Here is a 19,917-nt window from a genome sequence, read left to right as displayed (position 1 = left end):
GGTGTCTGTCCCAGGGTGTCTGTCCCAGGTGTCCCACAGCGCCGGGAGCTGTTCCCGTGTGTCCCAGGCTGTCCCACACCTCAAAGCTCTCCTGGCCCCGGCTCTCTGCCGGTGCCGATGGAAGCGCTGGAAGTCAGTCAGCACAGACCCATCCATCATTCTGGCACTGCCTGCACTGCTTTTTGCTTTGGCAACTTCACCCCACCGAGTTTCTGGAAGTGAGGCTTTACTTAGAGCCTTACTCTTTCCATCGTTTCTCCCATGGTAATCACCCTCACAATAATTTCCCATACCATATACAGGACGAAGAGCCACTTGTTGCAAAAATCATTTAGAGTGATTTGGTAAAATTTACAGGATTGAACTTTATTTTCCTATCAGATAATCAATATATACTGCAAAGTACAACCAGAAGCACTGAAAAGTTTTTCAAATGCTGTCACAAATTAAATCTCTTTTAAAGCAAAGTGCAGCTCTTTAGTGCAGCTTGTGAATGTTCGGCAAGCAGAGGTTGTAAGGGCACAGCGATTATCTAAATGGATCAGACATTTATGCTACGTGATTGCGTTGAAGTCAGCTGGAAATTTGGGAGTCAGTCTCTGACTTTTTGTGGCAGGAAACACAGGCTCTAGGGTATTGTGGAGAGGAAGACACATGAACAGAAAAGAGCAAAAAGCAGAGAGAGGGTAAAGAGAAACTCACATGGTTCCTAAATCCAAATGTTTGCACATGATACCTTCCAGCTGGACACTGCTGAGAAGGACCACATGGTCTTTTCAACAAGCTGAGGGCTCGAGTAAGGCGCTGCAACTTCAGCTCCCAGCGCTGGGAGTCATTTACACAATTCACTGGTAGGTGGCAACACCGCCCAGAGCTAAACCCTGCGCAGACACGGGTGGAAGGGATCCACAGCCTGGCTTAGCAGAGGAGCCACACCAAACGCACCGCACGCCCAAACTCAGAGCTACTTCATTTTTCAAGAAACACGGCTACGTTGTTCCTTTTTCGCGCACTGGCCACACTCAAAAATCTGCATAACCTGAAACACCTCCAGAAGAGCAGGGCATGCTTGCGACTGACGGAAAGGACAGCCAGCCCTTTGGCGGTGTGACACGATTTCCAAGAAGGGGGGCAGTAAGGAAAAACAAAACAAAGAGAGAAAAGAGACGCGATGCTGAGGAGAGGCAGAGTTTGCTATACTGGGAAAGACCGGCGCTGGCTCGGAGCCGCCCCCAGCCCAGCCCAGCCCGGCCCCGCCCGCCAGCTGGGCCATAAGAGCGGGCGCGGCGCGGGCGCGGCCAGCGCGGCTCAGCTGGTTAGGCTCGGCTCGGTTAGACTCGGCTCAGCTGGTTAGGCTCGGCTCGGTTAGACTCGGCTCAGCATGCAGAGCGCTCTGCTGGTGGCGGTGCGCATGGAGCGGGGCAGCCGCCGCCGCAGCGAGCCCGAGGAGGCGGACAAGGGCAGGATGAAGAGAACGATGTGAGTGCCGCAGCCCCAGGGGTTTTCCTCGCTTTCCTCATTTTCCTCGCCTCCGGGGGCTGCGGGTGACTCCCTCCTCGGGGAAAGCGCTGCTGCCTCAAGCTCTGCGAGCTGTCGTTTCTAACGAGCATCTCCCTCTTCTTTCTTCCAGCATTAAGGATTGGAAAACAAGACTGAGCTACTTCCTGCAGAACTCTTCCAATTCTAACAAAAGGAAATCTAAGAAGGCAGGGAAACACCGCAACTACTTCAGGTAAGTGATGAGAAAGGGACTCTGTTTAAGGAACTCTACTGTTCCTCAAAAGCAGTGAAGCTTGAGCAGTGTAGTCTGATGTTCCCCCTCTCTTTCTGCAGACCTTCCCCTGAAGAAGCCCAGCTGTGGTCAGAAGCCTTTGATGAACTTCTTGCAAACAAATGTAAGTTTGTCTTCAAAAGTATCATTTGGGAACAATGGGATGGAGAAGTTTACATGTCTGTAAGAGTTTGCTTCCTTCTGTGTCGGCATTGTACCTCTTGTGTAAAAAGCTTTCATTCTGGTCTTACAAGTTAAATGCTTTTAACAGTTTAAAGCCAAAATACATAGAAATAGTTTTTTTACCAAAACATAAGTAAGCTAATGATAAAACAAAGAATACCTTGGTGGTTTTGTTTTTTGTTCTTGAAAACCCCGTAGCTAAAATCATACCTGTCAGCTTGGTTTTTCCCATTTGGCAGGTGGGAAGAGGGCATTTGTCCCCTGAGCTCACTGTATAACCAAAGCAAGTGCTTTCCAGTAATGTGAGAAGGATTCTGCAGCACAAATTTAGTGATCTTGGGGTTTTACTGTAGCTCTACAAGAAGCAGCATTCACTAGCAAGGCAAAAAGACTAAGAAATACTACTATTTGCTCTTTGAGCTTGAGTCATCCTTTCCATTGAAAGAATATTCCAGAGTACTGTAGCAGTCACATTTACTGCAGTGTAAAGGTTAGCAGAGGCGATCTTATCTAGAGAGAATTTTTTTTAATGTACTCTCAGGCATCACAGGAGGAAGCATAACCATAGAAATGGTTTCATTTTTTGTGTTTGGCTAAGAAATGGCAAACTCAAAGTGAAACCTGCCAAGCTCTTAAAAACATTAACTTGCCTGCAAACATAAATTACAGATTTTTTTTTTTTTTTTTTTTTTTTTATTGCCATGATAATGCTGAAAAAATAGACCTACAGCAAAACATTCTGGTAGAAATTGATGTGGCCAATAGGTAAACTCAAGATTGCTGAAATAGTTAATTGATGGTGAGTGTTTTTTTTCTTTCCTTAGATGGTCTTGCTGCTTTCAGAGCTTTTTTGAAGTCTGAGTTTTGTGAAGAGAACATTGAGTTCTGGTTGGCCTGTGAGGACTTCAAGAAAACGAAATCACCCCAAAAGCTGACATCGAAAGCAAAGAAAATCTACAATGACTTCATTGAAAAGGAAGCTCCCAAAGAGGTAAAGAAAAGCTGCTTAAACATAAATGCTCTTTTCTATGTGTTCTTATAGCCATTGTTTCTTTGAACTCAAGATACAGATGTCAAACTGCATTGTACATAATTCACTGCTAATGTCTGTGTCTGAATACACCTGCCTATACACCAGGCTGGAAAATGGCACAAGCAGTGTGGCAGAGAATTTCCATTTTAACTGAGAAAAGACATATCTGAATTAGTTTGGATTTTGTGCAAAAAAAGAATTTTCTTAAAGAAAATTCTCCACTAATTTGACCCTGTAGTAACGGGGTGACTTTTTCACCTCGTCAGAAATTGCACAGTGCATTACACTCACTTGAATCCTGTTCTCTGGAGTAACATGCCTCTCTGTGTGTTTCAGATAAACATAGACTTCCAGACCAAGACCATGATTGCACAGAACATCCAGGGGCCCACCCACACCTGCTTCAGCGCAGCACAGAAGAGAGTGTACAGCTTAATGGAGAACAACTCCTACCCACGCTTCTTGGAGTCGGAATTCTACCAGGAACTGTGCAAGAAGGCCCCTCTCAGCAGGGCAGCCCAGGGCACATGAGCCGTGCAGAGGAGGGAGAAGCAGCCTCTGGGCTGGTGAGGAAGCTGAGCCATGGCTCGAGAGCAGCATCCTGACCCCAAAGGCTGGGCCACTGGGCGCTCAGCCCGTTTGCCACGGTGCAAGGACAAACACTGGCTTTGGTGCAGAGCTGATGGCCCAGAGGATGTTCAGGGGATGTGCCCTTCCCTGCAGGGCTGCAGCCAGGGGTGGCTGTGTGCTGTGCAGGAGCCCCTCTGTCACGGCGAGGAGCGATGTGGCAGGTCCTGACAGAGCTTCCTTCTTGTGCACAGAAGCTGCTCTCTGCACTTGGACACTGCTGGGACCTTGAGTAATTGGTTGCCTATTTATTTTTGCTAAGCCTCCCCTGGTTGCTGGTGGCTCGGTGTGCTCACACCGGTTCTGTTACTGCCTCGAGCTGCCAAGAGCTGTGCTGGGTTTCTGTGCAGCCTCCTCACAGTAACAGCACTGTGAGGGGAGGAAGGGATGGAATAACTCTGTTCCCAGAGGAACAGGTTCTGCAGCAAAAGTATGCAGGGCTGGGTTGTGTCAGCAGGGCTGTGTGGGGCCACACCGAGGGCAGAACTTGGCCAAGGCGAACAGGAGCTGTATAGTATTATATTTCTATGTGGATTATGATTGTGTCAAATGCTGCAATGTCATAATTCTGTCTTGAGGACAGCAAGCTTCAGTGAAGTTTTATTGTTTTTAATAAACTATTTTGATACAAAGCTTCTTTTGTTGCCTAATTTGTGTTGCACACACTGTCTGGCACTGACCACTGGGCAGCTCAGAGTCCTGGGTGAGATCTTAATAGGGATAAGTTTAAAGCAGATAGTTCTTGAAGTGAGTTTTCTGTTTGGGTTTTATCAACAGCCTAAAAACCTTCAGGGCTTGAAAGCTTAGTAGGGAGATGTGTTCAACCACATCCTCTGTCCCAACATGTCTATGAAGCTAGTCTGAGACATGCAGGGCACACATTGAGCTGCCCACGATGCCAGATCAAACAGAGCAGCAGTGCTGCTGTAGCTCACAGGATGCCTTTGGGAACACAGGCACCCAGTCCTGCCCTTGCTCCTGCCTCAGACCTCTGCTTCAGAAAGGGTTTAGGAAGACTTCAGTGTCACTAAATCTGTGCAAAGTCAGGAGAGGCAATAGTGCAATAAAGGTGACAGCTGCTCAAGGGAAAGTTTCTGGTCGTTGTTATTCCATGTACTATTTTTTCCCCAAAACCAGTCTCTAGTTGGCTTTGTGGCATCTGCATTTCAGGTCTGGCTGCAGCTGTTTTGACTCCAATGCTCAGCTCACAGCTTTAATGGCTTATTTCACATAGAGCCACAGCAGTCACTCCTATAACACTCCACTTTTTCAAGTATCAACAAAATTCCAACTATGGTATTTTCTACTCCAATTGCACATCCAAAAGCTGCTTGAAAGCAACTCCTTGAGGTTGGCATATAGACATTGCAGGAGAGGAACCTACAAGAAAGATCGAGAAGGACTTTTCACAGGAGCATGAAGTGACAGGAAAAAGGGGAATGAATTCCAACAGAGGAGGTCAGATTAGATATTTGGAGGAAGTGCTTTGCTATGAGGGTGGAGAGGCACTGGACCAGGTAGCCCAGAGCAGCTGTAGCTGCCCCATCTCTGGAAGTGTCCAAGGCCAGGTTGGACAGAGCTTTGAGCAGCCTGGGCTGGTGGGAGGTTTCCTGCCCATGGCAGGGGGGCTGGAACTAGATCATCTTTGGCTTCTAACCCAAATCAGTCCATGATTACATGAGGATTCTTTGTAGAGTGGAGTGAATACATACATACCCACAGATATACATGTGTGTTATACTGGCTCTGTGCACAGAAATTAGTCTGGTATAGCCCCCACCTTGCCATAGGTGGCTGGGGCTGTGAGAGCCATGCAGCTACATCTGCTCATCAGTGAAGTCTACATGAAGAAAGCACAAGAAAAACTCATCCCAATAATTTCCTGTGGCAGGGTTTTATTTTTACTAACAAGGGAAGACAGATTTGGGCTGATAATTGCTTTTGTAATATCAGAAAATAACAAAAAATAGCCAAAAGTAAATCTATTAAAGACTCAGACCTGGGGCAGGAATAATTCCATAAAGATTCAACTGTGCCAATTTGGGATGTAATTAACCACTGCTGGTGTCTGGTTTTAAGGAAAGAAACATTTCTAGTTTCAGCAGGTGCCTGAACTACTTACAGCACAGTATGTAAGGGAAATTAAGTGGGGCTGTTAGCCCTGGCATCCCTATGTGAGGCTGCACTGGGGTATTTTTAAAATTTGACTCATGGGTATTGAGCATTAGGAAGGCCATGCAGGCAGCTCTGCAGCTGCCACAGAGTGAGCCATGGGGTTGGCAAAGCAAGCAAGCCATGCTGAGTCCCTGGCACAGTCTGTCTGCAGCACAGACAGCCAAAACAACCTGATGTATCTACAGGAAAAAAAAACAAAACAAAACAAGCAAAAAAATCCCTCCCATATTTTTAGTAAAATACAACACACAACGTTCCTTCCAATTGCTGCTTTTCTATTTTTTAATCTGTTTTCCCAACTCCTAGGAGGAAGCTTCACTAGAAAACCGGGTACTACAGGCACACTGGGAGTGCTGCAACTCGAGATATTGCTGTGCACATTTCCTGTGGAAATAAAACCCCAACGATTGCTTTAGGAGATGCTGGTTCTGTACCCCTGGCAGCTTTACAGCTGCAGTTAAAATTGGTACTCTGGTATCAGTATCCAATGGCAACAAATAATAAACTGCTCCATGTTCACACACCCTAGTCCCACCAGGCTGGCCACAGCCAAAAACACAGTGATGCCAGGGATAGACTGGCATGGGGACAGCAAGGGGAGGGTGACAAGGGGAGCCTGGCCAGAGCACTGTCCCCTTTTTAGCTTTCATCAGGTTAAAAAACTGCTCCTGCCCACATTCACTATTTGGGATACGGGCTGGAGCTGCCCTGGCAGGAAAATAAGAAGGATCTCAGTGAAAGCTGCAAAGGAGCACAGAACCTGGGCAAATGTGTAAACAAGCATTGATAGAGAACAGACATGCTGCAAAAAGCTGAGGAGTAAGAAGTGGGCACCTGCAGGAGGGTGCTGCTTCCAACCCAGGTGATCCCAAGCAAGTCACTGCCATCCCAACCCACCTGGTAACTGCACTTAAGTCTGAGGATCTGGAATTGCTGAAACACCCCAGCAAATCTGGAATAGCAGCAACTTCCAGCTGTCCACATATCACTCTATTTAAACCACAGTGTCACAATAGTTGGTGTTTTTCTTAGCTGCTAGAGGTAAGCAGCTTCCCTACTTGTGTACCACAAACAAAATGCACCTCTCACCTTTCTGACAATGAAGAGAAATTAAAAATTGCAACTGGAGTATCTCTAGCAATTCCTCAAACAAGAATTTGATGCAAAGACCACACAATCGTTGACAAAAGGAGTAAATCTAATTTTTTAAGCCAACCACATGATTTTGGGAAACTAGGTCAGGAGTTTCAACTGACGGCATCCAGCAGCAATTTGGGTTTTGAAGGGCTTGCCCTGACACCACAGCAGAGGGCAAGCTGGAGGAGGGTCCTCCATGCTGCCAAGAGGCAATGTGTAAATGAACCTTCTAAAGCACAACACCCAGGCTGCTGACCCTCCTCAAGTGCTCTGTGGTGCAAAGGCTGGAGCACAGCACGAGGATGATTCACCACTCCAGGAGAATGGGAAAGCAATGCCATGCAGTAAACAAATGTGCAGTGTGGGGATCTTGCTTCGTGGATTTGTGTATTGTGGCTGAAAGATAAAACCAGACTATAAATACAATCAATCTGCTGCTCCACTTGAAATTGCTGCTCTCCCTTGGGAACTGGGGACACTGGTGGTGGTTTAAAGGGCTGTATAGGCACGCATGTATATGTGTGGAAGGGTTTCTTGGATGAGACACTGTCATTTGGCAACGTGAACAGATGAGAAACGTGACCTTTAGAAAGAGTTTTAGCATCTTCATGGGTTTGGTTTGTTTAGGGATTTTTTTGGTCCAGATTTAACTTACTGTGAATCAAGAGGGAAAAAACTGGTCAGAAGCTGGGACAGCACCCCAAATTCAGCTTCCTTCAGGTGGCACAGCTAACATGTGCCAGGGAGCAGCAAGGCTTCTACATCAATGCAAGGTGCACCCCAGAGACAGGCCAGAAACAGGGCTGGTGACAGGCTTACCTGCAGCATGGGGAGTTGATCTGTCTGGGAGCAAGATGGGGGGCTGCACCTACAGCAACATCCAGGGGTAAAAAAGGCATTTCAAGACTGAGCTTAAATGTCCCTCTGATGGGCAGCAGGTGGGAGATACAGGGGGGTTAAACCCATCCATGCCCTCAGGGCCCTGACACAAATACAGAGATGTTCTTTTCCTATGCACTGTCCATAGCCCATCAGCTCAGACTGTTTCTGAGGAGGTTCCACAGTCAGATTTCTGGTGAGCACCCACAGCTATTTACCTCACTGAGCTCTGTAGATGTGCTAATTGGCATTACCCTGAGTGCCCTGACTGGGAAATGAAGGCTGGCCAACCCAGGGAAAATAGTCCTGCTGTCAGCCTACGTAGGAGTTTCAAATGTGAGTCCTTTGGCAATCTTTCATTGAAATAATCATTTAGATCAGAGTTTCCAACAGCTACAAAGTACCCATGAGCAGCAATTAAAAAATGTTCCATAAAAAAATATTAAATATTCCATTCAAGATAATCTAATTGACATAAATTAGTATTTATGTTCCCCAGCCAGTTTTCCCACTTGGGATCTCATGGAATAAGTTGCGTTTCTGCGTTACAGATTTAGACCACAGAGCAGCTTGGTGGCTTTTTGGACAGGAGCCTGCCTTTGGGCTTCCTGGGGACATGCTATATTATGATTTTTATAGGGCTTGGAAAGTCTGTCCAATATGGAAAAGGCATTCAGGAGCAGTTTAATGCATGCCTTTGCCTTTGGGGGTGTCCAAGGGAAATGGAAGCACCAGGAGCACGGCGGAGAGGCTGTGCTGGCACCCTCTGGGTTTGATATTGCTTTAAAAACAAAACAAACAAAAAACTGGCTTTTAGAGCGGGGTGTGGCTGTCCTGCCTGCCTCCTGCCCTGCCCTGCCCTGCCCAGCTGTCCTGTGCCCTGCTGTTTGCTGTCCCTGCTGCGGGCTGGGTATCATCAGCCCTGTGCCTGCCAGGCTCCCCGGGGCACACCGAGATGTCATTTGTGTCCCCTGTCCCCCCTGCTGGCTTTCAGCTCCAGCTGTTTCCAGAAGGAGAGATCAGATGGAAATGCCAGATAAATGCAGCCTAAGTGGGTCACAGTTGAGAGCAGCGAGTGCAGGAGCAGTCAGAGCTCTGGGGAGGTCAGGGAGCAGTGACAGAGCAGTGATGACAGAGCAGTGACATAGCAGTGACACGATCCCACTGGCTGGTGCTGTGGAGATGACGTGTGTTCCAACAGACCAATGCCTGTGTGAATGCATAGGTCACTACTGCAAATATACAGAATATTCACAGTAAAGGTTCCTGGCTGCATTTTTTAGAGGGAAATGTGAAGTGCTGGCTGTAAGAACGGGTTGGGTAGCCGTCATTTAGCTGTTTTTCTGAAACACAAACACACTTGTAAACAATTTATCCTTTTGTATGTTTCCTTGCAAAAACAACAGCAACAAAAAATCAGAGTGGCATAAACCTCAATGTGCTCTAGAACAAGCAGCCTTTGCACACTGAAAGACCTCTTGGTCTTCTCCTGCCTTGTAACTTTTGGAGAAGGTACCTAAACTTCACATGCAAGAACTTTAGCAAATTTCTTTGTATTTTTTTTTTCTCAAGGTTGCTAATTTTAGGAGAGCCTCCAGAAAGGGGCTTTTACCTGCCTTCCCTTTTCATGGCTGGAATAGGAAGAAATATGTTTCTTTATCAGCCCTATTAGACAACACAGTTAATCTCTTTCAGTGATTTTGTTGCTGTGAGAAAGCCAAACATTTATCAGGGCAACAAACTAATGACAATGCTTAGTATCGAAAGGAGCAGCAAGCAGCAGTTACATGATCTGCAGCCCACATCCTGGCTAATGCACCTGTCCTGCAACATGCCTGCTCTGTTTAACTCAGACTAATTATTACATAAAGCCTGCTTGAGCAAAGTCTGTTTTTGTGGTGCTCATCAAGAGTTTGAGCACAGTGTTGGATCTGGTGCCAGATAAGCCCAGCACAGTGCAGAACTGCCCTGTTCAGAGTTAAGAGTCTGCAGAGGGAAAACCAGCTCAGCATTGCCCAGCTGAGCACCAGTGCTGCATCAAGGGATAACCAGAGCCATGCAGATAGGGGAACCAAATCATGGATTGTTAGTTAAGGGAAGTACCTAAGAGCTAGACTGATATATTAGGAAATATTAAATACAGATCCTCAGCTTTGTGCGGGGCAATTATACCAATCTAGAGCATCCAGAAAATCTCAGTTAGTGTGGCATAACTGAAACAGCAAAGCAGGGATTATAGCCATAATCAGGTTTTAATAGCCAGATCCTAAAGATAGCACCTAGAAACCCCAGAGGATGGTGAGTCTCTGAAATACCCCTGCAGCAGTCACTGGTACACTTTTAGAACAGGAGTATGACTCCAGCCCAGCAGCCCATCCTAATTACAGGAGTACTGGGATTGAAGAGAGGCACCCCTGGCACGGGAAGTGGCTTCCCTAGGGAGGACAGAGCATTCCTGCCAAGCCAGCCACGTGGCTGGCAGCATGTCCAAACAGGACACTGCAGAGCATGGCTGGCCATTGGTGGGGGGAAGCATTTGCTTCAGCCCCGTGCATCACTGCTGAGTGAAGGTTTTGGGGTCAGGCTCAGGACAGGACGCATCCATCCCCTGTTTCCACGTGAACAGGTAAAATTAGCCTGGACTCGGAGAGGAGTCCCTGTGGAACGTTCTCCACTAGGAAATAGTGACTAAGGATGATGGCAGTCACTAACGAGGCAACAAGTTAGGAAATAATAACCAAAGACAGCAGCAGCTCCTCTGAGTAAGTGCAGGATGGTGGAGCTGCCCAGAGGGAGGGCTGGGCTCGGGCAGGTGCTGCTGCTGACAACTGGAGGACCAGGAATCAATGGCACCAGAAACAAGCAAATATGAGGAGAACAAAGTACTATTTACAAGCAAAGACCTTATCAGCTGCTGGGTCTCAGTGCCTCGGACAACCGAGGAGCATGGAAGAGCTGTCACTAAGGAAGTGTGGGTGTAGCTGACAGCAGACTGCCAGCAGATAGGGAATATTCCTCCCTTCAGATCAGGGGGATCTTGCACTCCCCAAGGGTGGATATAGTGCAGCAGCCTTGCTGCTCTGCTGACAGCAAAGCATAGCTTGTGCCTGTGGGATTTGGTACGGCCCGAATCACTTTTTCCGGGAACAAGTCGCTTGCAGGACTGACAAAACCACAAATGAATACACAGGGTTATTTTAATAGCAGTTTACCAAAACCAGCCACGTTGGGGCAGCTTTTTTAAATCTCAACATGCTGTTCACATGTGTGTCAAAGGACCTGGAGTGACATCACCGGCTGGGTGACAGCTGCTTGGTCACATCCTTCCCAGTCCCACCTCACATGGGGAGTGACAGGGCACAGGATATGGCTGTGCTGGGACAGCACCAGCATCTCCAGTGAGCTCTGCATGGGCTGCTGCTGTCTGCAGGGATTCAGGGAATTCTGCTCAGCCAGACGAAGGATGTGTCCCTGTGTCACGCCGTGGTCTGACGCACTGGGAGCAGCTGCTTTCCCGAGAAGCGGGACAGTCACCCTGCCGCACTCCCCTGCTCCCTGCCCGTCCCTCACTGCCCTTGCATCTGATTTAGCAGCTGCTGTGGAGCTGGATGAGCCAGCTGGGCAGGCAGGAAACTGTGCTTTTTTTGGTGGAATTGTTTTCCACGGAATCAGATCACCGATCCAACAGCCTGCAGCCACCCGGGCACTAAACAAGGGTGACGGGGAAGAGAGGGACACACTGGTGAGACGTGGCCTGACATACAGGAAGGTGTGGCTGACTGACGTTCGGGTTCAAGGCCCTCGTCACTGCTTTGTCATACACTTCCCTTTAGACTCCACCTCCACCTTGCTTTGGTGCATCCTCACAAGGAATGCCATCCATCCAGAAACAGCACTGTTGGTTTTCTGCCTCTCCTTCCTTGATATCCTAGCCAGAGTGGTCACAGGGCAGCATTTCAGGAGATATTTACAGACCATAGCAGCAGGTGAAATGGAGGCTATCACCAGCAAAGCTGTGAATGTGGTGATGTCCAAACAGGGAAGGGGCAGCTGAGGTCATTCATTAAGAAAGAGAAGGGCTGGTTGGCTGATTTAGCATCCAATAAATAATTTAATGTTTCAGATCACCTGAGCACCTATTGATGCTTACCAGTCTGGCTGGGAGGTACAAGGTTCAATTATGGCCTGGAAATAATTTTAGTACATTTGTAACGTGACCTGGTCTGAGTCACTGGTGTAATGCAAATGGGCACAAGTGTCAATGGACAAAGTTGCTCAGAACTTCACCATCCTTTTCCAAAAGCAGCCTACCTGGCTTCCAAAGAGAGCTGGAAAAGCACTGATGCAAATTCATATCTTCCAGCAGTACAGCTTCATTTATTTAGTGGCTTTCTGATGACGAGCACAGTTTTCCAGAACAAGTAAAACTCATGCTGCTATGGAACAGGATACACTGCCTACAGTGTATTGATTTTTATAAGGAAAATATTAGACAATCTGCTGCCAGGAGGCTGTTTTAAGGGATTAAAGTAGCCAGCTTTTTTTTCCTGCTTTCACCAAGCAGTGATACCTTCCCAAACTAGTTAGGACACCATACTGATTTACTGGAGGATCCAGTGTATTTGAGATGAGGGTCAGTTCTAACTTACTGTGTTGCTGCATCCTTCTTCCTGTGGTGTTTATAAATATTCTGCCCCTCTCAGGCACTACCCATAACACAGACAGTGGTTTACTGGCAGCAGGCACAGCCCAGCAGCAGCTGAAGCTGATGTTATTATGGGCTGCAGTTACCAGTTACATTTTGGCTGGGACCAAACACTTCTGATTAAAGCAAGGACTTTTACTGCTCTTGCTTGAACAGCTTCAACTTGCTCAAGTTTCAAGGAAATTTTATTTACAGCACATGTGTGTGCCTAACTAACCCATATTTCCTCCTTTAGACTCTCCCAAAGAGGCAGGGATGCATTATTTGAGGATGGGAATGAAGCAAAGCAGCACTGTGATTGATCCCTGGTGCTGTTTTGGGAATGTCAAAGGACTCAGATAAGCTGATGTAGCAGATTATTTCCCTTTCCCAGAGCCTGAAGACTGATGATAATGATTTCTACTCTTGCAATCTTCCCTAGCTACCATTTCTATTTATTGCCATAGCTGGAGCATTACAAAACTCAGGGAGTCCTTTTCACCCACATTTTCCCCTTGGTAGGAGTAAATGAAGTCAGAAATATCAGATATCTTTTTCCCTCGGTCATCCTTTTATGAAGAAAGAACCCAATCTGTCCTTGGTCACTAAGAGCTGGGTCTGACAGACAAAAAATAGCTGTGAGATGACCTTGGAGCCAGGTTCCTGGATTGAAATTCCTTTGAAATGTAACTTTTCCATATCACCAAGTGACGGCAGTTGCTGACGGGCGCATCTTGAGCTGCAGCACAACTTTCCTTCCATTAACCTCAGCTGCCTTCCTCCCGTGGGGAGCATCTGCTGCTTTCCAAAATAAATTCCTCCTGCAGGCAGCATTTACATTTCCCATTAACCTTTCACAAGAAGCCAGGTTTTGTCTGAAGTTGGTGTTGGAAGCTGGATCAGCATCACTTCAGCATGTCACACCTGCAGTAATGCCCTCTTGCTTTTTTCCAGGGTGAGGCTCAAGTGCTCCAAGACCTACAGCTCTGCTGGAAAGTCACAGCTTCAAAAATTCCCTTCATTTGTCATAAAATCATAGAATGTTTTGGGTTAGGACTGTAAGGGTCACCTCATTCCCATCCCCTGCCATGGGCAGGGACACCTTCCATTGTCCCAGGTTGCTCCAAGCCCCAATGTCCAACTTGGCCTTGGACACTTCCAGGGATCCAGGAGCAGCCACAGCTTCTCTGGGCACCCTGTGCCAGGGCCTCCCTGCCCTCACAGCAATGTCTAATCTAAACCTATTCTTTTTCAGTTCAAAGCCATTTTCCCTTGTCACTACATGCCCTTGTAAAAAATCTCTGACACAAAAGGCTAACAGGTGCAGCTCTTGATTTAGATGCAAATAAAGCACTAAAGTGAGTTACACTACAAGATACCAGAGCACTCTGGAGGTGGTTTAAAGCATCTTTCTTTCTGACTGGTGTTATGTAATAAATCCAAGTTATTAATTAATAGCTAGGTCTGGTGCCAAGGGAAAGCATTACACTCACTTCAATGACTGACCATATACATCTACCTATCAGCTAGTGCTTGGGGAGGAGTTAAAATCTGTAAAGAGTGTGTTTAAAATACAAGTGCTCATTCATATTAAAATAAAACACGTATGAGATAGCAACTCTTTTGAATAAATAGATATTCCCCTCAAGCTTAGCCTTTCAGAAAAGCTTGAAATGCAAATCAAGTAATCAGCCACAGAAGCATTAACTTCATCTTTTCTCATTGCTCCATCTGAGCATCTGTACAGGGATTTTGTAAGAATGCAGCTGAACACGTTGAAGAGGGTGTTTTTTATTTATTTCTTTCTAAAATTAAAGCTGTAAAGACAAAAAAAAAAAAAAATTAAGCAATGCAATACTGGATGTTAGGGCACAACATCAACAAAGGGCACAAGGAACTAAACAAATATAAATGTATACATTACACTTACACCTACAATTCTTTGATATTCAACACTAACCAATGGTGTTTTGGGGAGAAAAGTATTACCCTGGACATAAATGGGAGGGTTTTTTTCTGCATCATTAAGCACAGCTGTTGTACTAGGTCCTGGGCCATTAATTTTGAGTTAATTAGGCATATGTGCAAACTGCAGTCAAAGTTGTCACTTAAAACTTCACCTCTTGGAGAAGAGCTTGCCCTGTTTTCTGTGGTGATGGGGCACCTTTCCTCCTGTCCTGGAGGAGCCCCAGGGTATCCAAAAGCTTTTCTCTCTCCTCCACCTGCTATCACCAGCCATCATCAGCTTTCCAGCTCTGCAGATTGGTGGGTTTGCCTCCAGAAAGGGATTTGCTGAAAAGTTGTGCTTGAAAAATGGTGAACAAAGATATTCCCAGGTGCTTAGTCACCTGCTTGGGCATGTGGGAAATGGAGATGAGAAACCTCTTTTTGAGGACACATACCATGAAATAAGAAATACACCCTGGCTTTGACTTGGCTCTGCCCTACAACAAGGCTGGCACACTTTTGTTACAAAAAGAGAAGTGATTGCTGTATCTTTCTTGTTTCTCAAACTAAAATGAGGCCTTTTAAACAGAGTATAGGATTTTGCTAAGAAGACATGGTTGGTATAGAGACTGGCATTTAGAAACATCAGCACAACAGAATTTTCTATCCAAAATATCCTCTCAGATCCTTAGTCTGGGAAAATATGAAGCAATTCAATGAGGTTACAGTGATGCCTTGGTTTACTGGAAAAAAAAGGGTTTAATTATTTCCACAGTTCCACTAAACATTTTTTTTTTTTTTAATCAGACAATTCACTGGAATAGTTAATTTGGAATAAAATAAGCCAGAGTATTTGGCCTGGGATAGAAATATTCGGGTGCTGGTACCCAGCTGCCATTCCCTTACTAAGTTTAGCCTATTCAGGGAAATACATTAAGCTAAAATGGATTTTCATGTGGAGTAAGGTTCCAGGAACACAAACATTCAGGAATCACTTTAAATCTTGGACAAACCTGAGCTAACTCTAAAGCAGTTTCCTAACTCTAGATCTTATTTTACTGCCACACGTTACTGGGAGGGGGTGGAAAATAGAGGCACGTATGAAATCCCCCGGTGACATCAGAGCAGCTTTCAAAAGCAGTTTGAGCTTCCCTGTGCTCCCACTGCCTTCAGCAGGCAGCACTTAAGAGAAATCCGGTTACCACAGCAGACAACTTTCCCTTTTGGAGACTTGTTTCCCACAGAAAAGCCCATGGGAACAGGAGGATAAGCAGAAAGCCCCGGATTGTGAAATCAGACCCACGTTCATCCCCACGCTGCTCTGGGAGCTGGCACAGGGTCTGTCCTCCAGAGGGGTTTCTCACCTTGTTCCCCAACAGCCAGTTTTGACAGGGTTAAATATTTTAAGCTGAGAAAACAAGGCAGCAGAGGGGCAAAAAAACCCCCAAAATCAACAAAACAAACTCTCTGTGCTTCACACAATGCGGGAAGCGTCTGGCACCCAACTGCATCTGCTGGGAGGAAGATCTAAAACAAACAAGAGAGAACATGTCCCTGCACACTCTGTAATTACACTCTGGATCATCCAGAGGTCGAAAGTATCAACAGCTTGAAGATACGACTGGCTAGATAAAAAAAAAAAAAAAAAAAAAAAAAAAAAAAAAAAAAAAAAAAAGAAATTAGGCTGAGTGATGACTGGAGCTGTGGTCTGCTGTCACAGCTCAAACAGAATGGGATCATCTTGTCTTTGCTCCCTTCAGCCATGCTGAGGAGGACAAGGAGCAGAGATTTGTGCCACTGTGCACAGCCCTTCCCTCTAAGAGTTACAGGGATCAGTTGATATCTGGGTCTAGGAACAGGTTAAAACAAAGATGAAAAGTTTCTCAGGACTTTTGCTGCGGTTATAACCAGGACATAGGAGATTCATATTTTCTCTGTCCATCATGTACACTCTCATAAGCACACATAGCTGGTAGTGCCAGTTGCTGAATTCTGCAGCTAGGGAAGGGGCAAAATATAGCCATGAAAAAAGGGTAAAAAAAATCAGTGTGATTAAAAGTTTTCTTTCTGAATTATCACTGCAGGAAAATCTCATTTAACATCACAGACAAGAGCATGCACTCAAACATGAAAGTACTATTGTGACAACGTTGCTTGCATACCCAGGGCTTGAAGGGCACAGCACAAGGCACTTTTAAAAGAGGCAAACCCAGCACTATGCTGGAAAAATGCAGCCTGAAAGTCATGAACTACAGTCAGAGACTGGAATGCAGTCCCACAGCAGCGTGGCTGGGGACTTCCCATCTATATTTAGGGTGTTGCAATGCTACCCTCTGGCCCACACGTCCTCACCCCCAGCAGGATGCCAGCCCTGGCATTCCTGGCACAAAAAAGGAGCAGGATCCTGCCTCTCCTTCCATAGCAGTGTCACAAGTATCACTGCTGGGTCGGTGTGGGAATGTCTGGCAGAGCTAGGTGACAAAGCTGTCCATCACTTCCACCTGCTCCTGAGGCTGAGAGGAAGGTTAGGAGGGGACTCAGAGCTGTGGCACACCTGCAGCACACAGTGTCACCAGATGGGACTCAGGGCTGTGGCACACCTGCAGCACACAGTGTCACCAGGGAGGGACTCAGGGCTGTGGCACACCTGCAGCACACAGTGTCACCATAGAGGGACTCAGGGCTGTGGCACACCTGCAGCACACAGTGTCACCATGGAGGGACTCAGGGCTGTGGCACACCTGCAGCACACAGTGTCACCAGGGAGGGACTCAGGGCTGTGGCACACCTGCAGCACACAGTGTCACCAGATGGGACTCAGGGCTGTGGCACACTTGCAGCACACAGTGTCACCATAGAGGAACTCAGGGCTGTGGCACACCTGCAGCACACAGTGTCACCAGGGAGGGACTCAGGGCTGTGGCACACCTGCAGCACACAGTGTCACCAGATGGGACTCAGGGCTGTGGCACACCTGCAGCACACAGTGTCACCAGGAGCTGTGGCACTGCTCCCAGCCTGACCTGCTGCCTGGGCTCTGATAACCCCTCGTGCCTGGAGCCACAGCAGGCTGGGTAACAAGTGCTCACACTTTCCCTGCACGTTCCCCAGAGCACAGAGGGGTTATTTACACTGCACTACCTGGGCACATTCCCACGCCTCCAGCCAGCAGGGACTCTCATGCTGTCCCCATAATCACACACACAACGTGCACCCTGCACTGCTTACACTTCATTCTGCACAAAACCAAAGGAATGTTTGATTTAAAAATAGAAACCCGGTGCTCCCTGATTATTTGGTTTGCTGTCGACATCAACCAGCCCAAAAAGTAGAGTCTTTGTTCTCTCTCTGTCTATTCAAGACTTACTCAAACAATTGTCAGCCAGCACAAGGCTTTTTTAGTGAAGCCCCACTCACACCCAGCACTCCTACACACACTGCTCACTCTGCCACTTCTGAATACTTTCCATATCAGTCACTGCTGCACCCCAGGACACACATTTTGAAATGTGCCTTTCCCTTTTGATTCACAGGGAGATGTCATCATGCACAGCTGCGGTGACACTGCCATATCCTCATGACACAGCTTCCTGAGAGGAGCAGCAAAGGCAGGGCAGTGAGGAAATAACTGCTTGCTGCTACCACAGCAGTGGCAGAAAGCAATCAGGGCATGCTAATTAACTGACTGTTTAGTAATGCGCTGTAGAGAGATTATTCAACAAGGTTTGGAGAAGGGAAATGGAAAGTGAAAGTTTAAGCCTTAAAACCAGTCGTAGATCAAAAGCACTTGGGCTGCATTTTTAACTTCTCTGGTGTCCTTTCTGCTTTATGAGAGCTGTAAGTTATTTGAGCTCTTGGTTAAAGTAAAACTAATTCAATATTCTTTTAAAAACCTATCTATAACATTTGTGGTTGCAGAGCAAAGGCTGAAATGTGACTTCCAAAAGCACAAAAGACTGCAAGGCTAATAATTCCCACTTTCCTCTCCAAACCAAATCCCCTTTTTCTTATTATTGAAGAGATCTTAGCTTTTTAACTCTTAGGGAGTATTTAGGACTAACATAAAATGCTGCAGTGCCATTGCTTTTGTCTGGAGACCCTGTTGCTGCAGCACAGAGAATCTGCTGGAGGGGGATAGAGTCACCATCGTGGAAAATTTAAAAATTATTATTTAGATCTAGTTCCAGAGGGCCAGAGCCAGACTTCTGGCAGCATCTTCTTAAAATAGCAGCAGTTTTACTCGGTTTATAAATCTAAATACCATGTATGGCCATAACCCAGGCGGGGGTGGGATCCCCCTTTGATGTATGAACCCTGTGCTTCAGACTGCAAGAATCATATGAAACTGCCAAAATACAGGCACACAATGGAAAAACCTGCAGACAGACAACAGAGAGGATGGACACGGACCCAGAAACAGGCACTGGATCATTGTTCATCCAACAAACATTGTTTGGTGTAGTTGGTTTTGCTTTTTTTTTTTTTTTTTTTTTTTTTTTTTTTTTTTTTTTTTTTTTTTTTTCTCTAATTCTAAATGTTTTTAGGGCGTGAAGGTTTTCAGGGTTTCTGGAGTGTGGGTTTGTTGTTGTTTTTTGTCACCACAAGCCAGATGCAAATGTCATTACTCACATTTAGCAGCACATTATCCTGGCTTCCAGGGACAACCTGTGGAGTTGGACAGGGAGCTGTTACAAATGCTGAGGCAGTGCCAGGGTAAAGGCAGCTCTTTCCTGAAGTTGTTCTCTCCTACTGTCCAGCCCTCACACCTGCATCTATGTGGATTTAGGATCTGACCACACAGATGCCACTGACCTAAATATATTGGGACTACATCTCCTTTTGACCACACATCTTTCTGCCATGTTGATGACAGGGCAATGAAAAATGTGGAGAAAGAAAAAATGAAGTCCAAGCAGAACCAAGAACTCAAACATTTTACGTAAGAGTCCCTGAAACAGCACATTTTTAAACAAGCACTGTAGTTTAACTCTAAACCTGGTTGCATCTTTGTAAATGATGCAAGAGACAGACAATAAGTAAGCATTATAAGATATATTTATATTTTCTATCTAAACATTTCAAGAGACTGAAAGAGGGTCGGGTAGGACTGGGTGCACAAGAAGTTAATGTACCACAACATTGTTTATAAATAAATTCTCTGAGGAATGATACAAACAACCTTTCTAACACAAGGCTTAAATTCTTGCCATATTTTCCTTAAACACTTTGAGGAGTTTTGATTATTCTTTCAGAGAAATTGCCAGCATCACATACAAATCCCTGAGATAGTTCAGCAAAGCGCTGTGAGAAAGGTCTCCGGTGCCAATTTGCTCTTTGCTGCTGGGCTCCACAGAGGTGTTGCTTCATGGGTGAATTTCAAAGTGATTGAAAAGTTTGACAGCAGCTGAGAGTGCTTGTTGCTGTGGGACATGCAGGCAGCAGTGCTGCATTGCAAGGTAAAAAGACATTTCCATCACCAGC

At 46.2% G+C, this 19,917-nt stretch overlaps 1 protein-coding gene across 1 annotated transcript; it reads left to right on the top strand.

Moving 5' to 3' along the window:
- The first annotated feature begins 1,310 nt into the window (after nucleotides 1-1,310).
- On the top strand, nucleotides 1,311-4,246 carry LOC306805893 (regulator of G-protein signaling 2-like). Its single transcript, XM_079314182.1, has 5 exons — nucleotides 1,311-1,479; nucleotides 1,631-1,732; nucleotides 1,834-1,895; nucleotides 2,779-2,945; nucleotides 3,324-4,246. Exons 1-5 carry the CDS (start codon nucleotides 1,382-1,384, stop codon nucleotides 3,516-3,518), a joined length of 624 nt encoding a protein of 207 aa, XP_079170308.1. The 5' UTR covers nucleotides 1,311-1,381; the 3' UTR covers nucleotides 3,519-4,246.
- Nucleotides 4,247-19,917: the final 15,671 nt, after the last annotated feature.

This window comes from Erithacus rubecula, assembly GCF_903797595.1.
Source record: "Erithacus rubecula genome assembly, chromosome: 10".
Lineage (NCBI taxonomy): Eukaryota > Metazoa > Chordata > Aves > Passeriformes > Muscicapidae > Erithacus > Erithacus rubecula.
This window is presented reverse-complemented; position numbering and strand designations above follow the sequence as displayed.

Excerpts from the sequence above, each read along its gene's own strand:
- LOC306805893 (XM_079314182.1), top strand. The coding sequence starts at position 1,382 with ATGCAGAGCGCTCTGCTGGTGGCGGTGCGCATGGAGCGGGGCAGCCGC. Across the intron at positions 1,896-2,778 it reads TGAACTTCTTGCAAACAAAT|ATGGTCTTGCTGCTTTCAGA; the intron begins GTAAGTTTGTCT and ends TTCTTTCCTTAG. Across the intron at positions 2,946-3,323 it reads AAAAGGAAGCTCCCAAAGAG|ATAAACATAGACTTCCAGAC; the intron begins GTAAAGAAAAGC and ends TGTGTGTTTCAG.